This window comes from Herpailurus yagouaroundi, unplaced genomic scaffold (assembly GCF_014898765.1).
Source record: "Herpailurus yagouaroundi ecotype Mexico unplaced genomic scaffold, PumYag 208, whole genome shotgun sequence".
NCBI lineage: Eukaryota > Metazoa > Chordata > Mammalia > Carnivora > Felidae > Herpailurus > Herpailurus yagouaroundi.
Window position 1 is genome coordinate 9,881,935 of NW_024412439.1, and position 11,047 is coordinate 9,892,981.

The window sequence follows — 11,047 nt, forward strand, 5'->3', positions numbered from 1 at the left end:
GGGGGGGGAGGAGGGGGCCCGACTCAAGGTCACGCGGCTTGGCGGCGGCGGCGGGGCCGGACGAAATCCAGGGTTCCCATCGGCGGCCTTCCTCCCGGGAAGGAGAAAGGGAGGGACGGATGGATGGACAGGAGGATGGGCGGAGCCCTGGCCGCGGGGCTTGTGGCTGGAGGCCCTGGGTCGTAATCCGCCCCTGCCCCTCAGGTCGGCTACCGCTGCCACCGCCCCCCCCGCCGCCCCAGCTGGGGAGGGAGGCCCCCCTGCGCCTCCTCCAAACCTCACCAGTAACAGGAGACTGCAGCAGACCCAGGCCCAGGTGGATGAGGTGAGTGCGAGGGGTGTCAACGGCAGCGGGAAGGACCCTGAGGGTTGGCATAGCGGTGTGGGGGCCCATCTTGGTTGGAGGTGGTGAGTCTGTGAGTTTGGGGACAAAGACACGCCATGCCCCTTCCCTGTTGAGCATGCACTTGCAACGGCCCTGGGGCGTTAGTCAGCCTTGCTGTCCCGGGGTGTTTCGGCCCCCGGCAGGTGTGGCCCGGTGATGGACAGGCTGCTTGAGGCTCAGTGCATAGAGGGTGATGCTGTGACATCTGAGATGTCTGGCCCTCAGCATGCCCCTGATGTGTGCTCCTTGCATGTCCCCAGGTTGCTAGGCATGTTCTCTGTGTGTCCTTGGCATGTTAGCCTGGCACCATCGGGGTGCATGTTCTCTGTGGGTGCACGGCTGAGGAGTGCCCTCATTGAGGCGGCCTTGGCACACCCCCTGCCTCGCGGGCCCCTCCCCCAGGTGGTGGACATCATGAGGGTGAACGTGGACAAGGTCCTGGAGCGGGACCAGAAGCTGTCAGAGCTGGACGACCGTGCAGATGCCCTCCAGGCAGGGGCCTCCCAGTTTGAAACAAGTGCAGCCAAGCTCAAGCGCAAATACTGGTGGAAAAACCTCAAGGTGAGGGTGGGGTGGAGGCACGCAGGAGGGGGCTGGTAAGAGAACTGGTGGGTGAATGGGGGTGTCACGGTCTGTGTTGCTGACCCCCCCCCTCTCGCCCCCAGATGATGATCATCTTGGGAGTGATTTGCGCCATCATCCTCATCATCATCATCGGTGAGTAGGGCAGCAGTGGCTAGGGCCCTTTCTCTGGAGAGGTTTCCCCTTCTAGGTTTTGAAGGTCATTAACCTAGATTTTACTATTCAGCAGAAAGCACGTATAGCTGCCGATCGCAGCTCTGATCCATCTAGAGCCCAAAACCTTGATGCTGTTTAGTCTTCACTCTGCCTGGTTCTGGGCAACTTTTGTTAAGATTTTTGGAAACAGGAACGCTGGTGAATCCCCACTGCTCCCTGAGGATAGATTTTGGGCCTAAGAGCCCAGTCTGGGGACCTTGGAATTGGGAAGTGGGAGAGCAGGCAAAGCCCAGGGGCTTGAGACACGGCTAGGAAGCCAGACATCCTACAGTTTGAGCGCTTGTGGGCCCAGAGGCCCAGAGGATTAAGAGCCTGTGGCCCCAGGGCCATACCATGGACTTGAAGAGACCTTGGAACCTACCAGTCCAGCCCCTTGCTTTACAGATGAAGACCCTAAGGCTGAGAGGGCTGGGCCGTGGGGGGCGGGGATGGGAGCAGGGCCAGGCCTGACACACTGCTTTCTCTCTCTTTCTTTCTCCCCTTCTCTCTTCTTCCTTCTCTTTCCTTCTCTACAGTTTACTTCAGCTCTTAAACCCCCGAGGAGCCCGCCCTGCCCAGAGAAGGGCCTCTCCCCACCCCTCCCCCCCTCCCCAGCCGCTCCTCCACCTCTCAGCCATATCTTCCAGCCCCCCCTCCCCTGGATCCGCGTGTGTGTGTCCCTGTGTGTGTGCCCCCCCTGTAAATAGCCAGCTGTTATTTATACATATATAATATTATATATATTTGGTCTGTTTGTAGTTTTATTACTAGAAGATTTTTCCGGTTGTCCTTAACACCCCTTCCTGAAGTTCCCATCTCTTTTCTCTTTTCCTCCCGCCCCTTCCCTCTCTTCCTGACCAGCCCCTAGTCCTTTCATTTGCATCTGCTATGCAATAGTCCCTCTTCCTCTCCTCTTTCCTTTGGATTTAGCTGATCCTTCCTCCCACCCTGGCCTTCCCTGCACCCCCACCCCCAACAAAAAACAAAAAACAAAAAGCAACTGTCCAGGCCTCCCTAGGTGCATCTTTGCATTGTCGGGAGGCCCTGAGACTGGCCCCACTTGGTCCTAAGAATCCCAAGGTCTTCTGGGAGCTTCCAGCATGTTAATTAGCCTCATTTACATACTGACATCCCTTTTGGTTTCCTTCTCTTTTGTTCCATCATCCTTCATTCTTTCAACCCATGTTGCTTTTTTACTGAGGCGCTAGTCCCCATGGTCCTTGTATCACTTTCATTTGCATGACGTTACTTGCAGGTGGTGGGAGCCTGGGCTTTTGGGGAGCCAGAACCTTCTGGCCCCCAGAATCACCCCCTCCTAGCCCCCTCTAGTCCAGTTTGCCTCCCCTACCCCCATTTTCCAAACCTCTTGTCCCCTCCCCTCCCTCCCCCCCTCCCCCCAGCTGGTGTGGAAGTGTCTCGGAGTTCAGTATGTCACGAAGGACCAATAGTTTTGCCACTTGGAGTCTCTCCCCACATTCGTGCTCCCCAGTTTTCATGTGGGGCACTCAACCGACATTCCCATGGGGTCTCCCTCCCTCCCATCCGCCTGATCTGCCTCCTCCTCCTCCTCCTCCTGCCGGGAGAGTTTGGGGGTTGGCCGCAATCTGACTCTTTTGGGAGAGATGGCTACCAGTGTGTGGGGGGGTCATCACTGCCTTGGGGAGGAGTGGGGCAGGGCAGAGAATCCCCCCAATTCCTGCCTGAGATCTGGCCCCACCCTTGCTGGGGGTTGGACTGAAAACTCCCCTCCCTAATTTGGGGGGGTTGTGGCTCCCATCACTGCCCAGCTCCTCTGACTGCCCCCCTGAAGTCAGGGCGGGGGTACTAGTCACTGCCAATGAGTGTATGGGACTTGCTGGAAGATGGGGATTCTCGCCCCTTTCCAGGGCAGTCGAGCCCAGAGCGTTGTCTCCTCCTTAGGTGAAGTGATAGAGGAAGGGTCTAATGTCTTTTTAAATGGCACAATTTTAGGGGTCTGAGGGTACAGTCCCTTAATCTGCTGGAGGGGACCCCCCAAACTCTTTCTTCCCCCCACACTCAAGGTTTCTGTGTGGACGGGGGAGCAGGGAGATCTGAGCTGTGGTGTGAAAGGGTAGGGAGAGATGCTGGGGTGGGGGTGTTGTGTTCTAGACCCCCCCATATTATCCCAGTGTCCCCTGCCCCCCTTCCCTCCCCCATGCCCCCAATTCTGTGACGCATCCAGATTGTGAAAATGTACAATAAATGTGTAATGAGTACAGCTGGTGTGTGTTCTAAGACCTTTTCTTAACCAGTGGGGGCGGGGTGGGGTGGGGATTGGATCCGTAGGTTTAACAGGAAAGTTGAGAAGATCCATTTGGAACCCGACTGAGCTTTGCTGGAGGGCCTGACCTTGGGCACAGCAAAGTGTGATTCCCACAGTGGCCACGGGTGGGCACCAGGCGCTGATAAGGGGAAGCCGTCTTGATCCCTGTGTCAGCCTGGTGAACCTGGAGGCTTGGGCTTCCCAGCTTGCCCCATTTCTCTTCCCTGGAGGCCTTCTCCTGCTCCTGGATCCCTTTCTGCCCCTTGATTTAATTCCCGGATGCTCTGCATTTGCTCCCATGGTCATTTACTCCTAGGCCTGAAGTAGACGGCCGTCTTCTTCGAAACATCCCTTCCCCTGGGTGCCTAGCGCAGTGCCAGCATCCAGAAGGGGTTCATAAATACGGAACAAATTGGCTCAGAGAGACCCAGCGGAGTGTGGTATGGAGCAGGCCACAGACTGGCCTACCATCCCTGCACCTTGTTGTAGGATTGGTGACTCTAGACCCCACGCTGAGCCCCCATAGTCTCCAGGTCCTTGACGTCCCTGATGTGACACCCTAGCATCCCCGACCCCAGCTGCTTCAACAATGAGTGGAGGGTGCCAGACCAGCTCTGGAGGGCCGACTTCTCTGGGATGCAGCGGGAGGATCCAGCAGTACGGGAAATGAAGAGAGTGTTTCCCAAACTTGTCTGCCAAGGACGCTTTTACAAATAGATGTTCTAAGAGGCCCAGGTGATTCTTAGAACTAGGTAGGCAGTCATTATAGTAATGTCCACCATTTATTTCGGGCTTACTATGTTCCATAACGTGCTCAGGGCGTTTTTCCGTTCATCTACTGAATCCTTTCCAGGTTTAAGGTTCTCATTCGCCCTAGGGACCCACCTTCTTTATAAGTGTCAAGGACCTGGATCTAAATCACGGCCCCGTTATGGACTGGAGTGTTAATCCAGACGGATTATGTAACCTCCCTGGAGCTCAGTCTCATTTGTAGGGCGGAGTAGTAGTAAGTGAGACGGCCTCCAGATTTGTGAGAAGCGCCTGGCTCGGTCCACAGGAAACCATCGGGAGCCAACCATCATCTTCATCAACACGCGGCGCCGAGATAGGAAGACCCTCTTAGGCCAGCGCCTTCCAGCTTCCCGGGGCCGCAGGGACCCCGGGCCGGAGTCCCAGCGCTGGGGGCGCTCTTGTCACGCCCGGGACAGCTAGCCCGAGTCTTGGCACAAAGCTCCCCCAACCATCGCCACCGCCGCTCACATCTGCGCCTGCGTGCAGGTCACCCTCGCTGCGCCTGCGCAGAGCCGCAGTCTCCGGTACTAGTGTCGTCAAGGAAAATCCCCAGCTTCCAGGTAAACAAGCTGCCGCGTGAGAGCGCCGGCACGTGTCCTCTACAGCTCCGAGACCTCTCAGCCTATGAGGAAGTTCGGAGGGCTGGACTAGCGTTCGCGTTCCCGAACTAGGCGGGTCTGAGGATGGCGGCACAGCCAATACGAACTCCCGAAGTGGATGGAGGCGTGACTTCCCGGCGGACTCCCAATCAGCGCGCCGGGGCGGCCCCTCTCGCACGTGGAGCTGTCACTGCGGGTTGGCAAGCTGACCAATGAGGAGATGACGGCGGCGGGTGGCGCCAATGGTGGCTATGCGAGGGCCGGGCGGACGCACGAGGCGCGGGGCATGGGTCGGCACCCTTAGGCCAATGAACTCGAGGGGCGTGGCCGCGCGGCGGGGGGGGGGGGGGGGGGGGCGGGCCTGCAGGAGCTGGTCCCAGGCGCTGGCGCCCGGGCAGGGAAGCCACTGTAGCCTCTTTGCGCTTGCGGAGGGTGAGTGCTCGCGGGTGGGGGGAGGTGGGCGGCGGTCAGCGCGCGCCTCTCCGGGGTGCTGTGTTCTTTCAGGGACGCTGTCAACAGAGTTGGGGGAGGGTCATGCGAATCCAGGATCACCGCTGTGGGAGCTCTGATGGATGTGGGGAGTAGGACGGCGAACTCAGCCCTCGAGGGACGAGGGAGGGAGGCTCGGACACCGGGTACATTCCTCACCTCCCTAGGTACCTGGACCCCGACTGATCCAGGGGATCCTGGGAGGGTGGGCCTCGGCGAGGGAGGTATGGGGACAGGATCCCTGAGGGTGGGTGGGGGACGTCCCAGTGCTTGGGTACTGTTTGAATAGGCGCCTTAATCATTTGAAAGAGCGGGGTTCTGAGGCTTCAGGGAGGCCCCGGTAGGGCAGGTGCCAGAGGGTTGACATAGTGATTTGAGAAAGGATGGCGAGGTGGCGAGGGGAGATGTGACCCAGAGCCAGTCACATCGAGGCTCTGGATGTCTTTCTTGTGTCTAAAGAGGAGGGGTTGGGCCTTGGAGCCGCCCCCGGGAGGAAAGGTGGAGTAGCAGCTGTTGGGTCCTGAGAGGGAGGACAGGGTTGTGCCGACTGTCTCTGCACGTGTCTTCTGGAGCCCCTGGCGGTGAGCAGGCACAAACAGGGTACTCTACTATCTGTGCAAACAGGCCTGCGGTAAAGTGACCTGGGCTAAGGTGGAAGAGTGACAGGGTGGGGTTCCTAGGAGATCCCTGGGGCTGGTGGCCACTAAGGTGACCTCAAGGACTTTGGGAGCATGTGTAAACCGGGGCTGAGGTGATTGGGAGCATGTGGGGAGTGCATACGGAATGTCTGAGACCAGGCCCAGGGAGCAGAGGAACTGGATGGAGACTGTGTCCCAGGCACCAAACTTAGAATCGGCTGGATATTTGAGAGGCCCAGATTCCCAGGTTCCCGAAGGATGAGATGCCAGAATGACAAATCATTATCAGAGCTCAGATTTGACCCCTGGGTTTTGTTTGTTAAGAGCCTGAGAACATATTAGGAGGCAAGTTTAGTAACTTCTGGCTCTGTGGAAATGGGGATAATAATACCCATCTCACGGGCTTGTTCTGGGGATTAAATAAGAGAATATACGTTTAGTGCTTAGCACAGTGCCTCATGTTTTAGTGTGTGTGTGTGTGTGTGTGTGTGTGTGTGTGTGTTTAGCTAAAAAAAAAAAAATGGCTGTAGGATGTCAAAACAACAGTGACAGGAATGCTGGTGGTTGGGAACTATAATCTCACATTCTCAAGTTTTTCGGCCAAGTTTTGGTGACTCCCTCTCCATTTCCCTCTTCCTGGTTCTTCTGATCGTCAGGCACCAGCCCAAACCGTCCTTCCACCCTATGTCCGTCTTCCAGGATCCAGGCCCCAGGCCGGGCCACTCGCTCTGTCCTAGTTAGATTTCCTCATCCTAGACCCATTCTTCTCCCTGCCCCTCCTCCCTCTCTCTGCTGCCATAGTAACAAGAGATTCCGGCGCTGAGGGGGCCTCCGGGAGGGAGCAAAGGTGCGTGTGCTCTCGCAGAACCTGGCCTCCAACTTCCCCGCCCTAGCTCTTTGGGACTGGGCCAGCAGATGTGTACAGTTTGGGAGGGGAGGGCGGAGCCCGTGCCAGCAGCGGGGCGAACGAGCCGAGGGAAGGGCGGATGTGAGTCTCGGGGAGAGAGCCAGGCGTAGGGGCGGGGGCGGGGGACCCCTTCCTCCTAATCCTCTCTCCAGGAATCCCTGGCTTTGGGACAGGACGGCTGTCTTTGGCTGGGGGAGGCGCCCGGGCCGGGTGCATGTCCTGGGCCTCCGGCCAAGAGAACATGATGTTCCCAAGTGCGCGGGCCGCCGCCCTCTCGGGCTGGCCGCCTCCCAAACCACTGCCTCTCCAGCCTCCCTGTCCCACATTCCCCGGCTGCCTCGCTCCGCCCTCTTCCTCCGCTTTGACGTCACCGCTCTCTCCCGCCCCCTCTCCTCCATTGACGGCAGCGGGGCCCGGTTACTGTGGGGACTGTGAGGCTGGACGACCAGGGCCTTGCGAGCAGGTGGGGGCTGCTGGGGCGCTGGACCCCTTTGTCGATGCAAAGTGTAGATATGCAGGTGGGGGGTGGGAGAGCCGGCAGGGCCTCTTGTCAGCGGGGATCACATCCAGATCCCAGGGGAGAACCGGGGAGGAAGAAAAACCATGTTTGCAGAGGAGAGGAGTCTGAAAATGCACCGGGGGACTGGGCCACGGTATATGAGTTGGGAGGACGTCTTCCAGGAGACGAGACCTGAATCCTTTGTTTTCTCTGTTTTCCGGCTTTGGTTTTTCTGGGTTATTTTATGACATCCCTGTGTCCCAGCTTTTCCACGGAGCCCTCCTCCCGGCCCCTCCACGGGGAACACCATTGTTAAGGAAGGCTTAGGCCACGTGACAGGGAGGAAGGGCACCGACAGCTGATTGTGTCAGCATCAGCTTGGGGGTCTCTTCACTTGCTGCCCACGTTAACAGGGAGCCCTGAGAGGATCTACCCACCGTCTTGGATGGAGGGGTCTGTCACTGCAGTTTCCCCCAGCCCAGCCCGGCACTTCCAGTGTTCTGCTCTGCCCCCTCCTTGAAAAAACATAATTTCCAGCACCTTTTCCATTGCTGGGGCCCCTTCCCCTCCCCCATCTATCCTCGTTAACAACAACGAAATCACCATATTTATTGATCATCTACCATGTGTCAGGTCCAGTCCTGGGGTTCTGGGGAATACAGAGAGGTGGCAGACGAGGTCTTTGGCTTTCTCTTGTCCTAGTGGTGGGGATCTGAAGCCCTTGCCACTTCACCTGTGTCTCTGTAGGGGCCCCCTTGATCTCTTAGCCACCGGCTTTGTTCCCTATAGTCCTGGCTTCCTGGCCCCCACTTTTGGAGCAGCCCTAAGTGTGGGTGGCTGCATCCTGAGGAGAGAAGAAGCACTAGTCACCACGTAGGCTGCCCGGAGACCTTTTCTCTGATTGGGTACAGAAGCACCTGCCAGTGTTTCCCTTTACAGCCCTTATTGGCTCTGGCTGCCCCTTCTGTTGTTTGCATCCTGCCCTGCACTCCACCCCCTATCACAGGGGACCCTCAATTGCCATCCTCCCAGCTGTCCACAGGATTTGAAGTGTCAGAGGAAGGGGCTGGGTAAAATGGCTGTATTGTGATGACAAGGCTGGGGAGCGGAACCCAGGAAAAGCCAAGCCGAGTTTCTGTGTGCCCTGCTCCTCCCGGGACCAGCCATCTCATCCAGCTTGCCTCCCCGCCCGCCCCGGCCCCCGAGTACGCATTCCTTTCTCCCACCTCTGGCAAGGCCAAGGTGTCCTGCTGTGCCGGGTTGGACAGTTCAGGAAGCAGACATCTTTAAGCACCTACCGCGGCCCAGGCATTTTCCCTGAAGGGGGGAGCTTACGTCCCCTCCCCACCCTTCCATTATTCACTGTGCAAGGCGTCCTGCGCCCATTGGCTGGGTGGTGGTGTCTGGGGCCCTTCAGCCCAGCGCCAGCACCCAGGTCCACGTGCGCCCGTGTGTGTGACACAGCCCTGACCTCAGTAGGGGCCAGTAACCAATCAGGCGCCGGGACGAGATCCCCAGCCAATCGGGGGCGGGGCCTGCGGCTCAGCCGGCAGGAGGCCAATGAGGGGCAGTGCCTGGCATTATGCAACCCGCCTCCTGGCCCCGCGAAGCTTCCACTCGGCTGAGGGCTGCAACGGCGGCGGGCAGGCGGCCGGAGGGCGCTCGCGCGGCCAGGTAGGCATCTCCAGGGCCATCCGGGGACCGGTCTCCCGCCCCAAGTCGGACCGCCGCCACTTCCAGCCTGATGCGCCGCTTTCGGCCCGGGCGCTCGGACGGCTCACCCGCAGTCCGCCCTCCTTGCCGCTGTCCACCCCCTCTCTCTCTGCCTTCGGGTGTAACATGGGTGTTCCTCGCAACCCTGTGCCGGCTGTCCGCACTCCTGATCCTCTTACCCTACCTCCAGCCTTGACCTCTCCTTCCAGCTACCCCGGCCCCACGTCCGACCCTCGGCAGGCCTGCCGCCGCCGCCTCTCTTGTCACTCGGGGGTCTTCGGTTTTGCCCCGGCACCGGGACCCCTTCAGGCTTTCCGCGCTGCCCGCGCTCCCCCCTCCAGGCCCTGGCCCCGCGCCGGCCGTGATGTAAGCCTGGTTCGGGCTGGAACATCCCGTTCCCGGCGCTAGTTCCTGCTGTTGGCCACAGCCTTCCTTTTTCTCCTGGCGCTCAGAAAATGCTCGGGGGTTGGGGGTGTGGTTGGACGAGGAGTAGGGGAAGAACTATCCGCTGGCGTTTGTGCGTCCCTTGCTCAGGGCTGAGTGTGTCTGCTTCGGATGGGGGCGGAGTGTGTGTGTGTGTGTGGGGGGGGGGTAATCTAGAAAAGTAGAGGACCGAAGAGAGAGGATTCCTGAGTCCCTGACAATGGCAGGTGCCGGCTTCAGTCGTGTGGGTCGGGAGAGGGTGCGGGGGCCGGAGGAGGACAGGCTGGGTTGTCTTGACCACAATGACCGAGATCCAGGCGAAGGCCAGGCTGGGGAGCTTTTGCGCGGAGGGCGGTGGCGGTTGTGTTTTGCCCTGGGGAGCAAGGCCAGCCTCTGGAAACCCCATGGGCAGCCCTTCTTCTTACGGCCACCGAGCCCTGCAGGGCCTGGGGGTGTACTAGAGGTGGGCGACCCCGGGCCGCGCCCGCCAGCGTGGGAGTGGGTCGATCCTTGGCTCCGCCGGGAAATGGGGGAGGGGTCGCCCCTCCCGCCCTCCCGTGGTCCCTCCAGCAACCGCTGAGCTCAGCTGCTGACGTCGGTTTCCCTGGCGACCGCGGCGGCGGCGGAATCGCGTGGTGGGTCCGCGCATGTCTGTGCGCATGTGCAACGGGGGTGGCACCGCCCCCGGATAAAATTAGCCCGGAGGCCTAAATATAGGAGACGACAGGCATACCCCCTGCTCTGAGGCCTTGGGAGTCCGGCGCGGAGTGGGGGCCTGAAGGGAATTTGAGGATGGGAAGTGTCCAGGCTTTGGTTCACGGTCATAGTTCTCGTCGAATACTCGGGCTCTTACTTTCCCAGGCCACGCTGGCGGGGGAAGTGGGGGAAGGCTGGAGAGAGGCCCCTTCCCATCTGCAGACGCCTATGGGAATAGGAAACAGAACTTACCCGGGCTCCCAAGCCTGGGGCCTAGGGGCCTGGGGGCCGACAGAGCAGGGTCTGAATGAAGCCGACAGGATTGTAAAGTTAACAGCTCGCCCTTCTTCTTGGTCTCCCTGTCCAGGTACTGCCTGGGATCGAACTTCTCAGTTCTCAGAGGCTTGCGTCTCCCACCTCACTCCCCCAGCCAGGCCGCCCGGCCCCCTCGTGCGCTCTCGTGGTGGCCTCTCTGCCTGCTCTGTTTCCCCCTTGCCCTCCCCATGGCGCAGACATGAATGGCCCCCTGGAAGGGGCTGATGGGGGAGGGGACTCCGGACCGGGGGAGTCCTTTTGCCCTGGAGGGGCCCCATCCCCTGGGCCGCCACAGCACCGGTCTTGCCCTGGCCCCAGCCTGGCTGATGACACAGATGCCAACAGCAATGGCTCCAGCGGCAATGAGTCCAACGGGCCCGAGTCCAGGGGCGCATCCCAGCGGAGCTCACACAGCTCCTCCTCTGGCAACGGCAAGGACTCCGCCCTGCTGGAGACCACTGAGAGCAGCAAGAGGTGTGTGGGCAAGTGCCTCAGGGTCTGGGGGTGGTCCAGCCCGCAGGCTGAGCCGG

The 11,047-nt window shown here is 59.8% G+C and overlaps 1 protein-coding gene and 1 long non-coding RNA gene across 2 annotated transcripts; one reads left to right on the plus strand and one right to left on the minus strand.

The window, feature by feature from the left end:
- Positions 1-4: 4 nt before the first annotated feature.
- VAMP2 (vesicle associated membrane protein 2) lies at positions 5-2,485 on the plus strand (the record flags this gene model as incomplete). The annotated part of the gene is made up of 4 exons (XM_040452936.1): positions 5-325; positions 788-946; positions 1,051-1,102; positions 1,699-2,485. Coding segments are annotated over 4 exons (549 nt in total), but the record flags the coding sequence as incomplete, so codon positions are not given.
- Positions 2,486-7,954: 5,469 nt separating this feature from the next.
- LOC121015956 (uncharacterized) lies at positions 7,955-8,809 on the minus strand. Its single transcript, XR_005784058.1, has 2 exons — positions 8,597-8,809; positions 7,955-8,214 (listed from the first exon to the last, which is right to left on the minus strand). It is a non-coding gene; the product is annotated as an uncharacterized LOC121015956 (long non-coding RNA).
- Between the last annotated feature and the right edge of the window lie 2,238 nt (positions 8,810-11,047).